This window comes from Pyrgilauda ruficollis, unplaced genomic scaffold (genome assembly GCF_017590135.1).
Source record: "Pyrgilauda ruficollis isolate IOZ18807 unplaced genomic scaffold, ASM1759013v1 scaffold127, whole genome shotgun sequence".
Classification (NCBI taxonomy): Eukaryota; Metazoa; Chordata; class Aves; order Passeriformes; family Passeridae; genus Pyrgilauda; species Pyrgilauda ruficollis.
Genome location: NW_024511099.1, coordinates 289,729 through 312,414, shown reverse-complemented (window position 1 = coordinate 312,414; position 22,686 = coordinate 289,729). Strand labels below are relative to the sequence as shown.

General features: G+C 55.3%; 1 protein-coding gene and 1 long non-coding RNA gene across 8 annotated transcripts; one reads left to right on the top strand and one right to left on the bottom strand.

Annotated features, from left to right (window-relative positions):
* UCKL1 (uridine-cytidine kinase 1 like 1) lies at positions 1-22,336 on the bottom strand. Of its 7 annotated transcripts, none has more exons than XM_041458372.1 (15): positions 22,237-22,336; positions 14,412-14,605; positions 13,785-13,891; positions 13,222-13,392; positions 12,908-12,979; positions 11,240-11,429; positions 10,363-10,424; positions 9,077-9,093; positions 2,887-2,985; positions 2,454-2,547; positions 2,108-2,170; positions 1,673-1,795; positions 1,248-1,355; positions 924-1,080; positions 1-372 (listed from the first exon to the last, which is right to left on the bottom strand). In XM_041458372.1, the coding sequence occupies exons 1-15, from the start codon at positions 22,284-22,286 to the stop codon at positions 296-298; spliced, it is 1,584 nt and encodes a 527-aa protein (XP_041314306.1). In that variant the 5' UTR covers positions 22,287-22,336; the 3' UTR covers positions 1-295. The 7 variants fall into 7 exon arrangements, with proteins under 7 accessions (XP_041314306.1, XP_041314304.1, XP_041314307.1 ...); XM_041458370.1 differs by lacking the exon at positions 9,077-9,093 and adding an exon at positions 5,319-5,338; XM_041458373.1 differs by lacking the exon at positions 9,077-9,093 and adding an exon at positions 5,319-5,338 and having other exon boundaries at positions 14,412-14,602; positions 22,237-22,301.
* On the top strand, positions 19,042-20,287 carry LOC121348631. The gene is made up of 2 exons (XR_005954380.1): positions 19,042-19,135; positions 19,954-20,287. It is a non-coding gene; the product is annotated as an uncharacterized LOC121348631 (long non-coding RNA).
* Positions 22,337-22,686: the final 350 nt, after the last annotated feature.

Sequence of the window (22,686 nt, the reverse complement as noted above, 5' to 3'; positions counted from 1 at the left end):
TTCAAGAAAACCAGAGAAAAAATTTATTATTGTTCTTTATAAAATATCTCCAATAAGTTATATAGGCAAATATTTAAATTAAAATAAATTAACTCCACTCTATGCTGGGACACGTGACTGCCCAAAAAGTCAAACTAGGATTTACGTTTCTCTGAAAAAATATGCCCTAGATCTCCGATGTAAGATTTGAAAAAAATATCTATGCTTGGTGAGAGGAAGGAGAAATCTGCACTGGACAGAGGGGTTAAGGTGCGGTGCTGAAGCTGCCTGGTGCCAGTGGCACCTCCACATCCAGCTAAGTGCTAAGAGCATCCTCATCATCGCTCCAGTCAGGAGGAGCGTCCGTCCCGAAGTACCGATCACCAAAATTCCCTGTGGGGAGACAGAGAGTCAGAGTGCAGCACTGTGAGAGCCTAGAGACCCATCCTAGTGCCTGTCCTCATCAGAGCAGGCAAGGGGACCAGAGCAGGTTTATCTGACAGCTTGAACAGCAGGAAAACTTGAGTGGCAGCAAAACTGGAGCAGCCTGTAGGCTGGTTTACCACCCGGTGGAAGGTGTTTCCTGGCACAGTAGAGGTGAGGACAGAACACTGCGAGCTTATTTTGGGTGAACTTGTAGAAGGTGGAGAGAAGGAGGTGGGCACAAGGCTGCTCTAGTTGTCCCAGCCTGACTTCTCTGCCTGGGGCTGGAGGAGGCTCATGGCAGAGAATAGCTCCTGCTGCTGACAAGGCGATGGCTGCCCCGCAGCCCCCAAAACCAGCACGGTGATCCTGACACCCAGCTGGCAGCAGGACCCACGAGGGGCAGTGGGGCTCTGGGTAACGTAAGGCCAGACCTAAAGTGCTGCTGACAACCATGTCCTCTCCCCACCAGAAGCACTAAAAATCCCCTCACCACAAGTCCTTCCTAGCAGGACACTCACCGATGCCGGGGATTATCCGAAAGAGGTCATTCACCTTCTTGTCCACAGCCGTGGTGATGATCTTCACCCGGGGGAACGCATAGGCCACCGAGTGGACACCCATCTCTGCCATGAGCAGGGAGAGCAGGAAGATCTTATCCTCTGGGACATCATGATCCTGCAGGAAATGCACAGGGATAGCTCAGGGTGAGTTACCCTGTGCTGTGCACCCTAACACCCTCCTTCCCGCAGAGGAGCCAGTTCCAGGCACATCCCCTCAGCACGGCTGTGGCTGGTGCTTTGCAGGTTGCTCCAGAGCAATCCCCCTGCCTGACCCATCCGTACCAGCAGCACCCTCACTGCCATCATGGCCGCAGCGCCCGTGGAGACCGTGCAGTCCATCAGGATGACGTGGTCCTCGCTGATGTCCTTCGGCAGCCGCAGGTAGTGGAGCTGGGTGGAGGAAAGAGAAAGCAGCTTAGAGGCTGCAGGAAAATGGAGCGACCTGAGCCCTTCTCTTTGAGGAGTGAAGGATCCCTCCTGCCCCTCTGTCCCTGGACCCTGGCTGTCAGCTCAGAGGAGCCAGCACAAACCAGCCCCTGTGGGCACAAGCCTGCTGGCAAAACCCACTTGAGCAGCTTTCAAAGCACTCAACCCCTGCCAAGACAAACTGCTGGGTCGCTGAAGGGGTGTCAGGAAACACCCGAGCCACGGCCCCACCCTGCACACAGGTTAACACCAGGAGATGCCCTCAGCAGCCCAGGCTTTACCTCTGGCTCGCCGGTGTTGCAGTTGGTCTGGATGAGGATGGTGCCGATGCGGACGTCCTTGCACACCGCGCGCAGCGCCGGCTCCATGGTCTCTCCTGCTCGCAGGATGGACACCCCGGTGATCTGCAGCACATGGCCAGGGTGGGTGCATGGGGTAGGAGCTGCCACCAGCCCACATTGGGTCTCAGCAGCGGGGGACTCTAGTGGCAACCTAAAAGCACATCCCTTCCAAAAGGGCTGTGCCCTCCCAGTCCACCCTCAGTGAGAGGGCATGAGTGGCACAGTGACACAGCTGATGGCACCCTAGGGCACCAACCTGCCTTTCCTGGCAGTACAGAGTGTCATACTCATGACAGCAGGCACCAAACCCAGCCTGATGGCAGCCAGGGCTTCCAGTGCATCCCCAAGAGGCAGGTCTCAACGGCTTCCACTTACTTGCTTCCCGCTGTATGTCCTCCCTTCGTAGTCATGTCCCTGAGGGGTCTGGACTGTGCAACTCTACAAAAAGCATGTGAGAAGAGTTACCAGGGGCTCTGATGTGGCTCTCATGGGAGCCTTGGAGTCAGCAAGCAAGGGGCTGGACCCTTGGACACCAAGGCTCGACAAAGAATTGTCACCCAGGGCCACAGCACTGCTCCATGGCCTTGGGGAGTCCTGGCACTTTTTAACTCAATGGTCCATGGGGAAGGTAGGAGGAGCAGCACCAGAACAGTCCTGGCTCCCCAGCAGTTGAGGGTCAGGAATCAGAGAGGAAACCCAGCACCTACAGCCTTGAACCCACCTGAAACGGGAGCAGGGAGAGCGCGTGCTCAATCAGCAACCGCATCAACCTCTTGGAGTAGAAAATGAACTCGTCTCTGCTGGTCTCCTTGTTTCTAGAGGGGAGGGAAAGGCAACATCAGCTCTGGACCAAAATGTGTCCCAGGAGATGCTGCCAGAAGTCTGGCAGTCCCTGCCCCTTCCTAGTTCTTGTTTGCACCATCTGAGCCTGAAACTGTGCTGTTTCAAGGTAAAAAGCAGAAAAACTGTTGGCAAGACCACTGAGCAGTAACTGCACAGCTCCTCTACGCAGGGGCCACCACCATCTGCCCTATCTTGTGTCTCCAAGCCATACTGACAGGCAAAAGTGAGATTGGGAAGCCCAAAGACAGGCCAGCCCATCCCATCAGCAGCTGAGCCCCATCCCACCCCAGGAGCCACAGCAGGGGCTTTACCTGATGATGGTGTGCATGCCCCTCACCTGAGGGGTGCTCTTCAGCACACTGAGGGTCTGAGGAAGGGGGTGGCACTGGTGGGCAGAGGCCAGGGCAGCCCTGAAAACCAAACACATGGTCAGAAGGTCTGGGGAAGGCTGCCTGAAGGCTGGAGCACAGCACACGGCCAGAGCCATCCTCCCAGATGCCATCTCACACTGCAAACACACACAGAGGCCATCCAGCTGAGCTGAGTGAGCAGCCAGCCCTGCCTGGTCCCTGCCATGGCAAAGGGACCTGCACCCACAAACCAGGGCCACTGGAGTTAGGGTGACCTTGCAGCCCAAGGACCTGCCCTTCCTGCTGGACAGCTCACCCAGGATCACAGAATGGTTTGGGTTGGAAAGGGCTTTAAAGACCATCTTGTTCCAGCCCTGGGCCATGGGCAGGGACACCTTCCACTAGACCAGGTTAATCCAAACCTCATCCAACCTGGTCTTAAACACTTCCAGGAATGGGGCAGCCACAGCTTCTCTGCAGGTGGCTGGCCCATCTTGGTTTCCACTGCTTAGGAAGAAAGTAGTAAATAAAATCAAAACCTTCTCTTATTCCAGAATCTTATCTATTGATAGATCTTGGACTCATGGGGTGAGGAGGGGCTGCTGTGGCTGTCTCTGACCTACAAGTGCCAGATGTCACGAGGAATTGGACAGGCAGCCAGGCTGGCACATATCTGGAATGTGACTACTTCAGAGACCACTTGGCCCATTCCAAATTGGGAACAGCTTCAAGACTTTATGGCTGGACAGGACTGGCTCTGTGTGACTCATTCCACATAACGAATAGGGCTGGGAGCTATTCTGGGATCAAGGGAACACCATTCACGGGGAAGCACACAATGCAGCCCCATTAGTCACTTCTCCCTGGGAGAGTGGCAGTAATGAGAAGAAGGTCACATTTGGCTTCCACAAGGCTGGGCAGGATGGACAAGCAGCTCTGTCTGGGAGGAGGGCTGGGGTTGGAAAGCCACACGTCAGATCACACACGTGCCAGCAGCTGCATCCGGCAAAAAACACAGAGATGTCAGGGAGGCAGGGAAGAGAGCAAATGAAAACACGGCACGATTAAGATTTCAAATCAAGCAGAAACCTGGATTAATGGCACACAGAGGCAGGCAAGCAGAGAGGAAGACAGAGAAGATGGATAGGCATGGAGGAGGGCAGAGCTTGAGGCCTCCATCCACATAGCCATCTTCTGGTCTTGGCCAACCAACACCAAATGAGACATTCCCAAGGCCTGTGGGTACTTAAGGGCTCCTTCTTGCTTTACCAGCTCCACTCCACTGTAGCAGCCAAGAGCCCCATGCAGGGAACACTCCAGGACAGCTAGCAGCCATGCAGAGAGCATGGATGGGTTGTGGTTCCCCTGTGGGCTTGCCTGCTGTGTACAGACCCCATTGCTGGTTGGGACAAGCAGCCCTCAAGGCCCTGGCCCTGCTGTCAGTGAAGCGAGCTCACTCCGTTAGTCGCTGTCCCATGAGTTAGAAGTCCTTGGAGATGCTCCCTGCTGGCAGCACCCACAGCTCTGCCCCCACAGCCCTCCCTTCCCTCTCCTGCCAGAGCTGGCCTGGGGACAGATCCTGGGGGCACAGCCCTGCCTAAACCCCTCTCAGCCCCTGGGATGCCAATACACGTGGTGGTGAGGGCCTTGGCAGACGCTGGTGCTGGCATGGGGGCTGCCAGCTCATCTGCTTTATGGGGCGGAGACAGGCCCCCAACACAGAGCCACACATCCTCACATGGCCCTGGCTGGGTTTGCCCAGGTGACAAATTGCTGTTGCCTAAACCAGAGGAGCTGTTTGGGTCATCTCCCATCATCACAGCTCACCAAGGAGCACAGGACTGAGCTTGCCACTGGCACTTTTCCCCTCCATCACTGCCAGGTCCATGTCACAGCATCCCACCATGCCAGTGGAATGGGCAGCCTTTCTCCAGTCACGGTGTGACCTGACTCCTGCTCCCTGCCACAGGTACCAAGGGTTTTCCAACCTCCACGGGCAGTGGGAACACCTCCCCAGCATCCCAAGCTGCCAAAAGACCCCCAAGAAATGCTGTCAGCATTCTGTCACCAAGTTTTCCACACCTTCCTTTGACACCCACGCAGTGTGGGGACAGGAGGTCTGGATACCACCCTGCTTGGAAGCCGCTCAGTGTTGTGAAGGTCTCCCCATGGTACTTTCTGGGGAAACAGGTCCCATTTTTGGGATAAAGCTTCTCTTTCAAGTGCCCCCACCTCTGTCTGGCCCACACAGCCCCAGCAAAGCAGGACCCCACGAGCTGTCTGCCCCAAGACCCCCTGCCCGGGTTAGTGAGGCAGCTCACCCTGCACAGCCCTCGCCCACTCCCCGCCGTTAGTCACAACCAAAACACTGCCATAAGCATTTGTCTCCTCACATATCCCAGCGCAGCTTCCTCTGGTCACCCGGTGGGAGGGATGTTCAGGGGAGACAAGACAGGAGACACGAGAGTTTAAGAGAAGAGGGACAAACGTGACATGAAACAGAGGAGAAAGCACTGTCGTTAGTCAGAGGGGGAAAAAATCCCCTAATTGATCAATGGCTCTTGGACCTGCCTGGTGCCTGGGCCATCACTGTGCAGACACAACACTCCTCCCTCGGCGACCAAGGCATGGCACCACTGCTCTCCACAGCACTGCCTCCACTCCTGGCTCCAAGAGGAGTCTCCTCTCACTGTCCTGGAGCCACAGCAGGGACACTGTCCCACCTGTGTCCCAGGTAGTTCCACACTGCAATGGTGGCTCTTGGAGTTTGGAGGGATGTAGAACCATAGAACACTAGAATGATTTGGAGGAGAAGGAACCTTAAAGATCAGCTCTTTCCACCTTCCCTGCCACAGGCAGGGACACCTTCCACTAGACCAGGTTGCTCCAAGCCCCATCCAGCCTGGTTCTCCACACTTCCAGGGCTCACGCCAAGTCTCACTGAGGGCTCCAATGCAAGCTAAGAACAAGCACAGGCACTCAAGGCCAACAACCTTTGTCCAACGTAAAAATCCTTCATCCAACCTGCCCTGCTCCCAGGCAAAATGGTTGTGGGCTGCCAGGGGTGTTCCCCTCCTGCACGATGATGATCTCCAAGCCCTGGAGAACACTGAAAGCCCAGACACTGGAAATGTGGAGAGAAACCTGGCTCTGAACCTGCAGGGATGACTTTCCCTCCCCTGGGCTCACCATGACTGGAGAGAGCCTGCAGGCTGAGGGAAGAGCTCAGTCCTTCCAGCAGCCATCCACTGTGTCACACCCTGCCCATCCTGGGAGGGAAGGAGGGACTGTGATGCCTCCTGTCCCCCCCTGCCAACACAGGACTGTGACAGAACATCCAGACGGGCAGCCATGAGCACGTCAAGAAAACGTCTTATTTTGGAAACGTATTTTTTCCCCCTGAGAACAAAGGCTTTAAAGGGAAAATAAAATGGAAAGAAGAAGAAAGAGAGAGAGAGAAAGGGGTGACCATCTCCCAGGAAGGCTTCAGGGAGCATCCTTGGCTCTTTGTGGAACATGCTATCGAGCAGGAAGCAGACAAGAGACATCCAGCTACAAAGGAGATGATGCAGTCAAGGCATTTCAAACACGTACACGGCTGCCTTTCAGGGCTGACATTTCAAACAAGGGCTATTAAACTGCGCCACGGGTTGATATTTAAAGACACAATTGGCAAAGGGCACGCCAAGCTGATCGGGACCCTGGGGGTGGGGAATATTGATTGGTGAGGGGAATGGGCTGGAAAGAGCCGGCTCCAGGAGTGTGGCAGGAGGGAAGGAGAACAGGCTGGGCTGGGAGCAGTGTGCCTCAGCATGGGCTGGCTGCTCCAGCTCCTGCTGCCAGGTTCCAGGAGGAATACCCACCTGGGAGTGCTGTATGGAACCACATCTCCAGCATGAGCACATTCAAACAAGGGGGAAGCTGGATAAGAAATGTCCTAAGAATGCTAAGGTCCAAGCTGTGCTCTGAGGGATTAACTGGGAAGGCAAGCATGCTCCTCAGGAGCCAGTGGTTTCAGAATGAAAACAAGCCTTGCATGTCCAAGGAAGGCACCACAGGCTTTAAACCCCCCAGAATTCACCCATGTAAGTGGGGAGAGGCACTCCCTGCCTGTCCCAGCCAGTCACTTGGCCAGGAGATGCAGCCCGGGGCACAAGGACCACAGACACACCTGGGACTGGGGCCAGATCGGAGCGTTCAGGTTTTATCCTACCAGCACAAAGCCCCCCTGTGTCCCCAGCACTGCCAAACAGCAGTGACTCCAGAACAACTGTGACATTTAGATGAAGCCATTCCAGACAAGAGGATGGGGAATTGTTTGTGATGAAAAGCCTGTATCTGCCAGGCACATCTCACTCGGTGTGACTCCATCCACCCCACTCCTCTTGCACAGAGACAGCGGGGCTGGGGGAGACCACGGCAGCAGTAAAGCACTGGGGCTCCAGCAGCAGCAACAGATTTGGGTTTTTGCAGGAATTTTTTTCCAGATTTTCTGTCAAAGGCATAAATGGAAGCTTTAAACAGAAGATAAAACCACCTGTGGGTGTGGTGATCATGGAGGTGTTTTCAGAGGTCACAGTTACCTTCCCGAACTTGCTATCATAAAACTTCTAATACTTTATGGATATATTAAGACCCAATTTTTAACTACAGAAGATCACCCGTACTGAGCAACTCTTTAATTAAGGAGGAGAAAGATAGATAGATACTTATACACGCATAAAATTTCCTGTCTCTATATACACATATATATTTGCACACGTATTAGTCTCCTCTCTAGTGTTATTCCTGCCATTATGAGAGCCACACATTTCTCTTCATACTAAAGAGCACTTTGCCACCTGGACCTCCAGACACAGAGGGAAGCTTACGTGTCTGTATGGAAATATCAGGCCCCAGGGTTTTAAACAAGCAAAGGGAAATAAAATAAAACATCCACTTGTCTAGTCTAGGGAGTGACTGACTGAGGCAGAAATAAGTAAAGCAGAGCCTTTTCCCTGCTCATCTCAGTTATTTTAAAAGCTCATTGTATGCCAAATGTAAATCTTAAGGTTACTTGAGCTGAGTGTCTCCATGCAATGATGGAGATCTAAATGGAAACCCATCTTCAGTAATGCATTCCCTCTGCTCCCTGAAAGAATACCTGAAAGCCTAGGTGGCTTCTTAATGGAAGCAGGAGAGCTGAAATCCCATCTGGGGCCCCATGCTGAAGAGGTTAAGGTAATTCAATATATATGTTATAGCATCCACCTGCAGATACTGAGAATTTAGAAATCCTGCTGGACTTAGGCAGCAGGATTTTCTTAGTCCTCCAGAAAAGGTTCTGCATCCTCCAGAAGCTGAGGGAAAGTTGGTACCTCTGGCCATGCAAAGGTGCTACGCTCCTGTGGGTGCCTCCAGGCAGATCCCTGCGTGCAGTGAGGGGCCCAGGGCTCCCACCACCCTCAAGATCAAATTGGTTTGGGCTGGGAGGGACCTCAAAGACCATCTTATTCCAACCCCTTGCCACAGGCAGGGACACCTTCTACTATGCCAGGTTGCTCCAAGCCCCATCCAACCTGGCCTTGGACACTTCCAGGGATGGGACAGCCACAGCACCACTGGACAACCTGTGCCAGGGCCTCACCACCCTCACAGGGAAGAATTTATTCCTATTACCCAATCTAAATTTCTCCTCCTTTAGTTTAAAACTGCTCCCCCTCATCCTATCACTATCTGCCCATTTAAAAAGTCACTCTCCACCCTTTTTGCAAGATGCTTTGACTAATCTAATAATTGATGTTTAACAATCTTTAATCATCAGGGATGGAGAGCAGCTCTGAAAATCGTTCATTTTAGAGGACGAAGAGAAATAAAAGAGAACCTCAGGATGCAAAGCCTTCCCTCCTGCAGAGACCGGGGATCCCCAGGCACAAACCTGGCCCTGTCCCAGCCTCAGGGGTCTGCACTCAGGCTGGCAGTACCTCCCTGGGGAGCAGCCCTGTCCCTGCCATCCCAAAGCCAAGGCAAGGTGGCCTTTTGCCGCCGTGCAGGTGACAGGGCCGTGCTCTAGGCGAGCTGCCGGTCCCGCCGTGGGTCGGGGTGAGGCCAAGCAGTGCCTGGCATTGGAAATGCCTCGGCTGCACAGACAGGACAGAGTGAGGGCTCTTACCTGACACTGAGTTCACGCTGCGGCAGCAACACAAAGACACAACGCAACCGGTATTAAGCATTGTCAACACCAGGGTCGTTTCAAGACAGAAAAAAAGGAAAAATAGGAGTATTTTCCTGAATTCACATGCAGCCTTTTGCCCTTCTTCCCCTCCCCAGGTCAGGAAAGCCCTCCCCAAGCCAACCCCTTGCCTGGCTCACAGTGGCACCCTGGGGGTGCTGGGTTTGCTGTGGTATTCCCTGGCTGGATCCCAGGAGCTGAGGGAAACAGCCATTCCCCTTTCCTGGGCTCTGCCTCAGCCTGGCACTAGCAGAGATGCTGGATCCTTCCTCCTGTGACCGAGGGTTTAGAAATCACCTTCCCAACCAGAGTTTAGTGCTGGGAATTCAGGCAGCCAGGTACTCCAGGAGGAAGAAACTGCCAAGACACCTTTGAAGAGCAATCCCTCCTGAGCAGTCCATCCTGAGCTGGATGCCAAGGCGTGCCAGCTCCCATCCCAGGGCTGAGCAGCTCCTGCCACCTGGGAGCTCCAAAAAAAGACTTGAAAGAATCAAGCCCTTTGTTTTCCAGTGCATCTATATACAGGTCACACTCCCTGCACTTCCCAGGACATCACTCTGAGCATTTCCATGACTGAAACATCACCAAAGCTACAACCGTGGGGTAGGAGGACACTGTGCTGCTCAGGGACAGCAACACAAAATGCCATCAGTTCATTGCAGGGTCCCAAACCATTGGTCAGAACTGGCCCAGGACCAACAGGAGAAGACTTAAAGCCAGCAGTGGGGAAGTGATGGAGCATGGGCCTGGATTGGGGCTCAAACGTGACAAGACTTTGAGCTTTGAAACCCAGGAGCTGCACGCAGCACAGAAGAGAAGTGGGCTCCTGACTGGAAAGACTGCAGCAGTGTCTGCATGGGAGGGAAGAGGAAAAGACCAGGAGCAGTGGAGAGTTTGGGGCAATGCTGGCCCTGGGAGGGCTGCAGACGGGGGACACATCCCTCAGGTCATGGGAGGGTGGCTGGTTTGTCCCCTCATGACTTGCTGTCCCAGGGAGGGAAGGAAGCTGCAGCTGGACCACAGCTGGCAGAGGAGCCAGGACCCAGCAGGGAGAAGGCAGTTTCCTTCACTGGACTGAGGGAGAGGGCTGGGAGGAGTTCACAGGAACTCCCACACCTGGAGCACAGGAGAAGCCAGGCCATTCCCACCTGGGCACCCAGAGCACAGCTCCCTGCCAAGCAAGGCTGTGAACCCCCCTCAGCACCCACGGACCGGGCAGCTCTCACCTCTTCCAGCTGGCTGTGGACGTGCTGAACAATCAGGTCGATGGCCACAGTGTTTCCACTCCCTGGAGAGACCCAAAAGCAAAAGAATCACAGAATCAGGATTGTAAAGGTTGGAAAAGCCCTCTAAGATAATTGAGTCCAACCATTAAATCAGCACTGCCAAGCCCACCACTAAACCACGTCCGTTAGAGTTACACCTGGGGTTAGGGCTCAGAAAACCACAAAGCCCAAAGTTCCAGGGACTGTGCAGCTACAAAAGGCATGCCAAGGGGAACACAGGACTGTTACATTTATATTTTCTTAAAAATCCCTTTGCCCAGGATTTTTCTCCTGAGAAGCTGAGAAGCCTCAGAAAAAAAGGAAAACAATTTTATTTAATTTGCCTCTCCTGTGTTTTGCTGCTTTGGAATGTGTTTGGAGATTGTTTATCCAACAGGTTGCTGTAAATTGTTTTAACTTATTGGCCAACCAATGCCAAAGTGTATCAGGACTCTGGAAAGTATTATGAAATAAAACATTATTATCTTTTTAGCCTTCTGTAAGTATCCTTTCTGTATTCTTTAGTATAGTATAGTTTAGCATTCTATAATATAATATAATATCATATCATATCATATCATAATAAATTAACTTTCTGAGAACATGAAATCAGATTCATCATTCCTTCCTTCCAAGAGGGCACTCCGCAAATACAATACAGGACTGCCACACCATGGCTCCCCCCACATCCATCTGCTTGGCACCAGCCTTACCCCCACGAGGGTTCCACTGCTCTGCCTAGGGTTATTCCTAGGGTTAAGGTTCAGAAAACCACAGAGCCCAGAGCTGAGGGCAGAGGGGGGGTCTCTGAGCGGTGTGGACTGCCCTGGGCAGGTACCTCGGGGCACCACGATGTCTGCCAGCCTCATGGTGGGCTGGATGTACTGGTCGAAGGCGGGCTTGACAAACTTGTTGTACTGCTTGATGACCCCCTCGATGTCCCGGCCTCGCTCGCTGATGTCCCTGCGCAGGCGGCGCACCAAGCGGATGTCCGAGTCCGTGTCCACGAATATCTTCAGATCCAAGAGCTGAAAGGAGAGGGGAGGGGACAAATCCCACCTGGTCAGGTGTGGGACTCAACCCACCTTCCCCTGCTGCCCCAAGCGGGGCTGAGCCCAGCCCAGCACCCGTTTAACAGGCCTGGCTCTGCTCTGCTCCAGCCTCAGCAGAGCTTTTCCCTGGAACCTGCCTGGTGCTGCTGTCAGCCCCCTGCTGCCACCTTGTTCCCACATCCCCTGCGACCTGTCCTGCTCCAAACTCTGTCCCTACTGCTAACCAGCTCCAACATTTTGTCTGGATGTCATTTAAAGGCGAGGAGGAGATGAGGAGTTACTGTCCGTGACACACACCAAGCACTGGCTTCCTAATCAAAGAATCCTTGGACAGTTTGAACTGGAAGGGACTTTAAAGATCATCTCATTCCAAGCCTCTCCCACCGGCAGGGAATTAATGCTGGAAAGGAGCCCAGCACAGCGGGGCAGCTCATGACTGTCCTTAACTGCAAGAGGCAGGAGTGGGGATGCTGAGTGGAGTCTCCTGGGGGATTCACCCAGCTGCCCACTGGAGGTCATCCTTGCTCCAGGAAAGTGCAACCCAAGCTCTCACTTGGCAGGGGAGGAAACTTTTCAGACAGAGCTTGGCTAAGTCTGTGTATGGCTCACTGCCTGCTGCAGCATTTGTCAGGGCTGCAAAGATGCTCTGAAGGATGGAGACAGGCTGAGAGAGCTGTACAGCCTGGAGAAGAGAAGGCTCTGTAGAGACCCTAGAGCCCTTCCTGTGTCCAAAGAAGCTCCAAGAGAACTGGAGAGGGACTTTGGACAAGGGCTGGGAGTGACAGAACAAGGGGAAGTGGCTTCACAATGCCAGAGGGAAGGGTTAGATGGGATATTGAGAGGAATTTTGTCCCTGTGGAGGTGCTGAGGACCTGGCACAGGGTGCCCAGAGAAGCTGTGGGTGCCCCATCCCTGGAAGTGTCCAAGGCCAGGTTGGATGGGGCTTGGAGTGGAAAGTGTCTCTGCCCATGGCAGGGGGTGGAACAAGATGAGCTTTAAGGTCCCTTCTAACCCAAAGCATTCTGTGATCCTATGATATATCCAAATAATCCCCAAGAGAGCCTGAAGTGCTGGATGATTCCAGCTAGGAACACCAGGCTTTGTGCAGCAGAAGTTCAGCAGACTTTGCCTCTGGCTGTGCAAACTGCAGCATGCAGTGTGGAGGTGGGCTATTTCTAGTTGTGTTTATGCACCAGCACTGCCAGGAACCAGGTTACTACTCAGCTCCTGTTCCCTGGGCACGAATGGCTGAGACTGAGGTATTTGTTGAAATACATGACCTTTGCCAGGGGCTTTTCCCTGGCTGCTGAGTCAAAGCCTATTTCTCCTACTCGGGGAAGTGCTGCAGCATCTGGTGTAATCTGGAAGAGAAAGTAACCTCCCTGCTGCAGGACCTCAGGAGAGAACATCCTCCCACCATCTCTCCCTGGAACTGCTTCAAAACCTTTCCTCACCTTCAGGAGCTCCTTGTCTGCAAATGCCATGATGCCTTCAAAGATAATCACATTGGCGCCATACAGGGTTTTCTGTGGAGTCAAAATGGACGTGGTTAGGCACAGAACCTCTGTTCAGAGGTGCCCTGCCCCAGGGAATCTCTCTGGGTTGTGACTGTGACAGCTCACCCAAAAAACACACCCTGAGCCAGGCACAGAGCAGAGGGTGACAGCACCAATCTGCAAGGGCCAGGGGCTGGAGGGGTGCAGTTGGCTCCCCCTCTGTCCTGCCCTGGCCATCCCCCAGCTTGTCCCACACCCTCAGGGTGCCATACCCATTCTTTCTTCCGGCTGTGGGTGGTGAAGTCGTAGATGGGGATCTTGACACTCTTGCCTTGCTTCAGCTTCTTCAGGGTGGCGATGATGAGGTCGAAGTCAAAGGCGTCGGGGTGGTCAAAGTTGAAGTCATTGCTGGCTGCCTGCTCCTGCTGCTGCTTGGTCAGCACCTGCCACAGAGCAGAGCTTAGGGCACGTGGCTGGGCAGTTCCCTCCCCACTGCTGAGCCCAGTCACTCTTCCCTGCCCCACAAGAGCCACTGGAAGGGAAAACCACATGGCTGTCCCTAAATCTATAACGTTTCCTTACCAGGAGTTACCACATAATCCCAGATTGGTATGGGTTGGAAGGGACCTTAAAACTCATCTCATTCCAACCCCCTGCCATAGGCAGGGACACCTTCCACTAGACCAGGTTGCTTGACGCCCTGTCCAGCCTGGCCTTGAATGTTTCCAGGGACGGGGAAACCACAGCTTCTCTGGGTAACAGCAAATTGAGGAGCCTGGCCAGGCCAACAGGGTATTTGTTGAAACACTTGTTGAAACACAACTACAAGCCTCACCTTGTAGAAGGAGTCCATGGACAGCAGAACCACCCACGGAACATCAAGAGCTTCAATGATCATGGTGGCCACCGTGGTCTTCCCAGAGGCACTGCCTCCTCCCAGGCCTGCCAGGGAAAAGGTGATGAAGCCACCAAGCCCAGGCACAGCCCTTCCCACCACAGGCTGGAGCCCAGGTCCTGCGCTGTTGCACTAAGCTGGAGTGGCCTCCAAAGAGGGAAGTCACAGGCACTCCAAGAGATTATCCTGGAAAATGTCAAATGGCATGTACTGGAACTGCCAGCAACATGCCCTGCAAAAGCTGGGAAACCCATTGTTAGATGGTTATGTAACACGGGGAGTGCTGGCATAGGAACCAGTCCAGACCGAATCCCTAGGAACCTGTGACAGCCCAGGCAACAGGAGCTGAGGGAACAAGAAGCAGAGTGTGTCTCCTACAACCCATCACCCCCTGCACACTTTCAGGTTCAGCCCACCCAGCCAATGCAGGGCTAACCACAGGGACTCCCCCTGCTCCTGTCCAGGCTGGAGCCAACCTCAAACTTCCAAGGAGGCGGTGGGCAGAACTCCCACCAAGATCTCCGGGAGAGCCACGGGGCAGGTGGCCGGGATGCAGAGGTGACCCACCTATGACAAAGGCCTCCTTGGACTGTGTCCCGTGCTCGTTGTACCAGGGGGGCCGGCCTGCTGTGTAGATGGTCCTTTTGCTGGTCCGCAGCAGCGGGGGCTCAGACTTGCACTGGCTGGTGGTCCGCTTGCGGGGGGGCTTGGTGGAGCCCACGGCGGGATACAGCCGGTCCAGGGACTCAGCACTGCTGCTGCTGGAGAGAGGAAGGGGCACAGTGACCCCGGTGGGGAAGGACACACGTGCCTGTGTGGGAGAGGGGTCTTTGGGGGTCCCGTGTTGTACAGGTGAAGGGTGGGACAGCCAAGCACAGCCCCGCTGCAGCACTACCAGCACCCACATCTCCATGACCCACAGCCACAGACAACAGCGAGGAATTCACACACAGAAGCAATGTGAACCTTGAAGAGGTGCTGTGCAAATATCCATCCCCAAAAGTCCTGCTGTCTGAGGAATGTCTGTGTGAAATAAATCCCCCAGTGAGCTCTCAGAGCATTGAGGAGTATTCCAGGGGGCAACAGCCCACCCTGGTGTGCCAAGGGACCCTTCTTGGGGATAGCAGTCAAACACATGGGTTACAGCACAACCATCGTCGTCCCCCCATCCCCAGTCCCTTCCCTCTCCCCACTTTGAGTGCTCCACTCACACCCAAGACCTGTTCTCCCAACCTTCTGTCCTGAAGCCCCCTGGGACAAGCCTGCAGGCTGGGCAGAGCCATCAGCTTTGCCTTGGGAACTGAGTGCTCTGAGCTCACCCAAAGCCCTGGAGCTGCTGAACACTCTCCCTTATCTTCGCTGCTGGAGAGGGAGAGGAACAAGGCACCCTCCAGAGCCCTTTCCAGCTTGGCAGGAGGAGAGCTGTGGCTGGGAGGTGATAAGTGGCCTCTGGCCAGGAGATAAGCTGCAGCACTGCCTGGCCAGCTAAGGGACAGGGAGGATTATTTATACCAGTGCCTGCTCCTCCCTGCTCCTGTTCTGCTGCCCCAGAGAGATGTCTGGGAGAAAGTGCAAAGGGCTTTCCTGGCTCATGCTGTGCCTCACCCCAGCCATGACCGGGCTGGAAGGGAAATCAAGAGATCTGGGCACCACTGGCTCCAAGCTGTCACTGTTTGGTACAGCCCAGCCGAGCCAGCAGGGCTTTGCTGCTGCTCTGTTATGGCTTGCTCTTGAAAGGGCTTAAACTGCAGGGCTTTACAGATTTTGGGTTGATTTTAAGCTGTTTCAGTATGAAGATTAATTCCCTTCCCTCCCCCAGCCCTTTTTATAACAATTTTAGATAAAGATCAAAATTTCAGAAGGGCCATATGCGTGTGAAATGACATGGCAACCCCCACCCCTGCATGGCAAACAAACCCCCTGGGCATGGTGGGATCCCCCTGGCAAAGGATGCCCACAGCACACCATCCCTACCTCCGGCACATCCCTGTGGAGCAGGCAAGGAGACAGGGATTGGCCTGGCTTTGCTGAACTGCTGCTAACAAAAGCCAGGCTGCAGCTCCTGCCCCTGTGACAGGATCTGTCCCACCCATGTCCACCCTAAGCTGTGCACTCATGGAACTCCCCCCAAGAGCTCAGGACACCAACACCTCATCCCATCAGCACACAGAGCCAGTTCCAAGCACTGCCAGGCTCAGGCTCAGCCAGGAGCCCAAAACACCCCAACTACAACTCTTTAAAAGCAACCTCAGGAGATGACACCCATCAGGAAACCTTCTGGGGTGTCTTCCTGTGAAAAAATGGCTCCTTGCACGAGGAGAAGCAAACCCAGGCGGGATGTTTGGGTCTCCTCTGCCACGGGTGATGCTGCAGCAGCCGCTACCCAGCAGTGCTGCTCCCAGAGCGGGGCCGACAGCAGCCACGGGTGCTGGGGCACAAACAACGTCACTTTCGGCTGGATTAAAGCAGAGGTGACACAAACACAGTTGTTTACCACAGGAGAAAGCGGGTCCTTTCATCCATATCCCAGCCCCTCTCCTGGGGCTCGCTCCAGAGCCGTGCTGCTCAGGCTGCTTCTCCCCTGGGATTGCACATCAGTCTCCATGAGACAGGAGAGCCCGAGGGGCTCTCTGCTCCTTGGTGTCACACAGCACCAAGCTCTGCTGTGCCAGCCTGCAGATCCTGACCCAGGCCACCATTCCCAAAGTGACTCCCAGTTGGATGAAGCTCTTTTTTTCGGAGCTGGAGCAAGGCTGAGCTCTGCTCCCACCGGCATCAACATCAGCCAGCTCCAGGGAGGAAGAGGCTTGGACTCCAAGAGCTCCACCAGTGCCCAGAATTACAGCCACAGCCCCACCTTGCTTTCCCATCATCTCTCCACTCCACTCTCCGGGGTGCCTGCAGCACACCCAGGGTGTTGGCACAGAGGGAACATTGCTGCAGGAAGCAGGGACATGTCCCTGGGAGAGGAGTGGAGCCATCCTCCCCCTGCACACCCGGGGCTGCTCTGGGATGCAGCACCTGAATCCCATCCCAAGAGTTGGTGCTCTGCCTTATGTCATCCAAATAATACTGAACTTTCACCAAAATTCTACACATTTTTATCAGTATCATTAAAGCTGTACATCTATGCCTCATCTATGTCTGTATCTTCTACAGGCAGATGATATTCTACACCTCTCAAATCCACAATTCCCATGATTTATTTGGGACAAGTATGGCTGTGGGACTGTAGGGCTGTCCTGGAGTTCTCCAAAGGTCATGCCTTTTCTCCTAATGTTACACTGCAAGATTTGTAGCTGTTTTCCATGGCTGCCTTTGCCAGGAAGGGACTCTTCTTGCTCCAAAGGTTTGGCTGATCTCAGCCATCTCCACTGGCCATTTCTCCCTGCTCCTGTTCAGAAATTCCCTGCAGCAGTGCTGAAGCCCCTGCAATGCCCTGTACCACAAGGTGAAGCCCCAGAGAATGGGACTCTGTTTAGAGATGGAGCCAATGCCACTGCTCTGCCCAGAGGAGGGTCCTTGTCCCACGTGGACCCTCCCTAGCAGAGCAAACCTCTGGGGTGCCAAAACCACGCAAATAGGAAAGGAAACATCACCTGGGCTTGGCAACCCCTCTCCTGCCAAGCTTTCCTGGAGGGCTTGGCTGCCACCAGCTCTCTCCAGGCTGTCACCAGCTTTTGGGGATGCTTTTGCCTTCCCTATGGCTGCTGCATCCTTGCTGGAGTGTTGTAGGAGAATGAATTACAGGCAACCTTGTACCTGGATAAGCCACAGATGTGCTAATTACCAAAACCAGCCTTGCCCCTAATGGTCACAGCCGTGACCAGTAAGGATGAGTGGTTAGGTGGCTGGGGGAGGTCTGACCAAACAGGAGAAAGAATTGCTGCTGTGAGGGGTCTGCTGTGAGCTCAGTTTGAGCCAGCAAGGGAAGCCCACAGTGGGAGCCTGCTGTAGTCAGAGTCTGTGAGTAGCTGAAGTCTGTTGGCTGAGCTGTGAGGAAGAATAAACCAGGACCTTGGCACATGCTGATGAACCAGAGTGTGTGTCTCGGCTCATTTCTATCTCTAATGTGAGGTCTGCTGTGACAGAGTGTCCCAGAGGAAGCCTGGGGGGGTCCTGCTCCTGGGAAGGGCTCTCCAGCTCTGCTGCTGTGCCAGAACAAATGAAGGAAGCATTTTGCTCCTGCTTAGTCCAAGCACAGATTTACTGAGGTGCAAGGTGCTCTCCTTCCCCACTGCGCTCCCATCGCCATCCCTGTGCCCTGTGCTCAGGCTCTCTGCATCCCACTGCCTTCAGAGACCCCTGACCACCCTGGATCCATGCTGGGATGGCAGAGCAAAGGCAGCAGGTCCCAAAATCACCCACAGCAAAAAGGAAAGATGGCACAGCCCCAAATCTGAACTTGGCAGCAGACAGGAGAGCATGTCCTGGGCTCTGCGCCCCGTAAACAACCCACTGACTGAGCTCCCAGCCCTGTGGACCCCCCAGCAGCCCCCCACAGCCTGCTGAGGTGCCTGGCTGGCTGCAGCCACGTCCCGTGGGAAGCTGATATTTTCAGACAGGAATTGGGGCTGAGGGACTGGGACAGGAGCCACCAAGAGTTCACTCCAGCAAACAGACAGACAAAAAACGGCAAATTCCACCCAAAACCAAAGCAAGACTCACCCGCCATCTGGCCCAAGGGCCCAGCAGCCGGAGATGCGGACACTGGAGAAGGCTGGGGGGCTGCTCATGTCCCCCTGCCGCCGGTCCAGGGGTGATCCTGGACTGAGGGTGTCACCCCCTGTCCCTGTCCACACTTCGGCTCCTGTCCCACAACCTCTGGCACTACCAGGGTGAGGGAGGGGCCATGCCAGCGGGGCTCCCAGAGTGATTCCTGGGGCACAGAGCCATGTGGGGAGTGTCCCCCTGGAATGGGCACTGAAGGGTCCCAAGAGAACGGGGTGAGGCAGAGCCCCAGCAGAGCCGGGGGCTGGAAGATGGCAGCAGGAGAAGGGAGCAGAGCAGGGGGAGTGTCTGCGCCCGGGAGCTGCGAGGCGGTCAGCAGCATAAGAGGATAGCTTAACCTCCAGATTACGTTCATTACCTGATATTAATAGCACTGGCTTGATTAAAGAAAAAGAGGGGGGCTGGGGATGAGGTGACACCTCCCCTCACCGCCCCCAGCACAGGCAATAAACACCAGCCCCAGTGCCTCTGCTGCTGGGACTGGGGGTGCTCGGCTGTCCTGGACTGTGGGCTCAGCAGGGAGGGCACCTGGAGAGTGACACCCACATCCCCCGGCATTGGTGAGTTCCCAGGGACTTCTCCACACCACTGGGGAGGGGGCTGCAGTGGGCAGGAGGGGATGACCCCGGGCAGGGGGTACCCAGCCAGCAGCCCTCATGCAGCTGGTGGAGCAGCTGGGGCTCGGGGCCAGGGGCTGCTCCCCTGTAGGGCTTTTTGGTCCAGGACTCCCACCCCTCTCCCTTGGCTCCCATCAGTGGGTGGTCTGGCTGAGGGTCCCCCCTGGTCACTTAGCTTCCCCAAGAGCTGCCCCTCAGCCCTGGAGTAAACAAGTGGGTGAAACTCAACACCCCGGGGCTGCCGGTGGCTAAGAATAACATCCCGCTGGCCGTGCCCGGCCATCCGCTCCCTCAGCACCCCTGCCAGCTGCCCCTGCCCCCCCGGGCCAGCCAGCTCCTCTTCCAGCACCAGCCTCCCCAGGGAGGGCAGGGAGCCTGGGCAAAACACGGGAAGCCCAGGGAGCCAGGCAGCTGCTGAAGGGCAGGACACGTGCCAAGGGTGGGAGATGCTGGGCACCATGGCAGGGGGGTCCAGGCCAGCCCTGGGGCAGAGACTGGGGCAGAGCAGCCCTCAGCCCACAGCCTCTGGCTGCCAAGGAAGGGAGGAGGTGGCACAGGAGGGCAGCCAGGCTCTGCCAGGGGCACAGAGCACCCGGACAAAGTCCGGTGGCCACCAAGTGAGACGCCAGCATGGTGAGACAGGAGCTTGGCCCCTGCACACCCACTGCTGAGGGGTTCTGGGGAGGGAGTTCCCTCCTGCTTAGTACCAACACCTGGAGATGGGGCCAGAAATGGAAAAAGACCCTTTCCTCCTCCTCGAGCCACCAAGGTTATTCCAGAGGCAGGTGAAACACACTGCCTCCCAGACTTGTCAGGAAACCCCTCCTGCTCCTGCTCACCAGTGGGACCTGTAGAGCGTCATCTCAAAAGAAGGAGACCTGATGGGAACCAGAAATGAGGGGCTGGTCCTGAGACAGGGGACAGGGACAGGAGGGTTTTGGGGTAACCTGTCCCCAGCGTGAGCTGCAGTTGCTGCCCCAACGTCAGGGAAGCAAGCAATGATCAAAGGAACTTTTCCATCCCTGGTCTCTGCCTGGACTCCCCTCTCGCTGTAAAAGCTCTCTCAGAAGTTTAAAAATAAAATTCTCTTCCGGAGCCATTTCTGTTCCTTCTCATTAAAGAAGCAAAAAAGCAAAGGGATGCGGGACACGGGTGAGGAGCCCTGGCCCAGGGATATTGTTCCTTATCGCCTGCTCCTGCTGCCACTTTTCCTGCCTTTGTTAAACGTCCAGGCAACAGGAGCAACTCTCCCAGCATCCCACCCACCATTCCCACTGGGCTCCCAGGTGGGACACCCTGGCTCCAAAGGCCAGCTGTGACTGAGCCTTCCTGCTGGCACAAATCTCTGCCTCCCAAGCCCCTTCCCAGCTTCTGAGCTCTTGCACAAGTTAAAATTTCTGGGTTTTGGACTTTTTTCTTCCAGTGATTTTTAAGCAAATCCCTCCTCTAATGGCAGACTTAAATATAGCAAAAGAGGAAAGCAGGCACGAAGGCCTGGGGTCCCCTTTTCCTTCTGGTGCTGGCAGCTGCTGGGTGGGTTTCCCCTGGGATTTAAGGATGGAAGCTGGACTGCATGTGGATTTTCCTTGTTTGGTCACAAGTGCTGTCACTGGATTGGTGTAAGAGCTGCAGATACACCAAGCCCCCAATGGAAGATGTTCCCAGGAGAGGGTCCTGCTCCCAGATCCCATCCTGGGAGCAGCACCCACAGGAGCGTGGAGGTCAAACCTGTTTCCTCCATCGCTGAGCTGGGCTGGATCCGTGTGTGCCAGCTCTTGGCTGGGCCTTCCCTGTCAAAGAAACCATCCCAAGGGATGAAGGAACACAGCCAAGGAATGGAGGAACGTGTCCAAGGGATCAAAGAACCTGCTCATGGGATGGAGGAGCCCACACAAGGGATGGAGGCACCTGGCTGCCATCCCTCTGTCACATGCCATGCCCATACCCATCCTGGAACCCATGGAACGTCGTTCCCAGTTTACCCAGCCTTGTACCAAGCTCTGTCCTGGCTGGAGCCACCTGGAGCTGATGGTTCATCTCAGCAGCTCCACGCTCAGAGCTTCCAGCTCTGCTATGGTCTCTGCTCCCTCACCACAAAAGGACAAACAATTCCCTCTGCAAACCCAATTATCTGTTGCTATTTATAGCAAGTGGGAGCCACAGTGGAGGGGCTCTGTTACACAACCCAGTTACTCATCCCTCACTCGACCAGCACAAATCATGGAGACTCCTTCCTCCCATCCTCACCCTCGTCCTCCCCACTATCCACCACTGACTCACAGGAAGGGTACAGCAATGGGCTTAGCTGCTGGAACATGGAGGATGGAACAGGAGGGACGGGAACAGGAGGGATGGGAACAGGATGGATGCTCTGGCACTGACTCCAGGGTTGGTGGGGCGGTGCTGTGGGGTGTTGGTACCCTACAAGCAGGGATACAGGGATGCTCCATCCCTGTAAGCTTTGCCACATCCCCAGAGCACCAGTGATGCTCCAAATGCAATTCCCAGATATTTGATGTTTGGGAGCAGTCAGTCCCCTCAGGTTTGTTCTGAAAAAGGGGGTTGAAAATAAAGGAGAAACACGAGTGTGTGTGTGGGGGGGCTGAGGGCAATCACCCTGTATGGGGGTTTTGGGTGGAAAAGTTTAGGTTGTCCCACTCTTCATCTTGATGGAGAGGATACATGTGCGAGCAAGCTTGAAAAATGGGAAGCTGTGGTTTATCTGCAGGGAAATTAAGGGCAAAAACCATAAAATAAGGTAAACAAGGGAAAAGGTAACAACATGAAAGGGAGCGGGAAAAAAGGATGAAAATAAACAAAGGATAAAGCGGGGGTGGGAAGAAATGGTTGGTGGGGAAAGCGAAGGGCTTTCATGGAGCGATGGGCTCGGGGAGGCCCCACTCGCGGAAGTGGCACCGTGGGGAACGGGAGCGGCACCGCCACCCCCGGAGCCGGCGGCAAACCGGGAACGGCGGCTCCGGGGCGCCGAGGTGTCGCTCCCGTCCCGGAGCGATTATCCCGGGGAAAAGCAAGCGGGGTCTTACCTGTCGTGCGGCTGTCCCGGAGCCCCCTCGGGCACCGGGGCCGCGGCCATGGTGCTGCGGGGAGAGGCGGGAGCGGCGGGGGCGGCGCTGCCGCGGGGATCCCCGGGACTTGTAGTGCGGGCTGGGAGGGAGCGGGAGCCGGAGCGCGGGGTTCGGGGGGATCTGGGCACCGATGGGTACCCTGATGGGGCACGGAGGGGTGCTGTGGTCATAAGGGCTGTGCGGGGAGATGGGTCTATGTGGGCACGGCTGGGTGCTGTAGGGCACGGGGGTGAGTTGTGGGGGCTGGTGTTCGGAGGTATAGGTGGGTGTTCTGGACATGGGTGGGTGCTGCGGGGCTCACAGTGATGCTGTGGGTACCTGTGGGCGGCTCCGCAGTAGCATCCCTGCCCAAGACGCTGAGGGATGCAGCACACAGCATCCCCCATCATCCTGCAGCTGGGGGGAAGC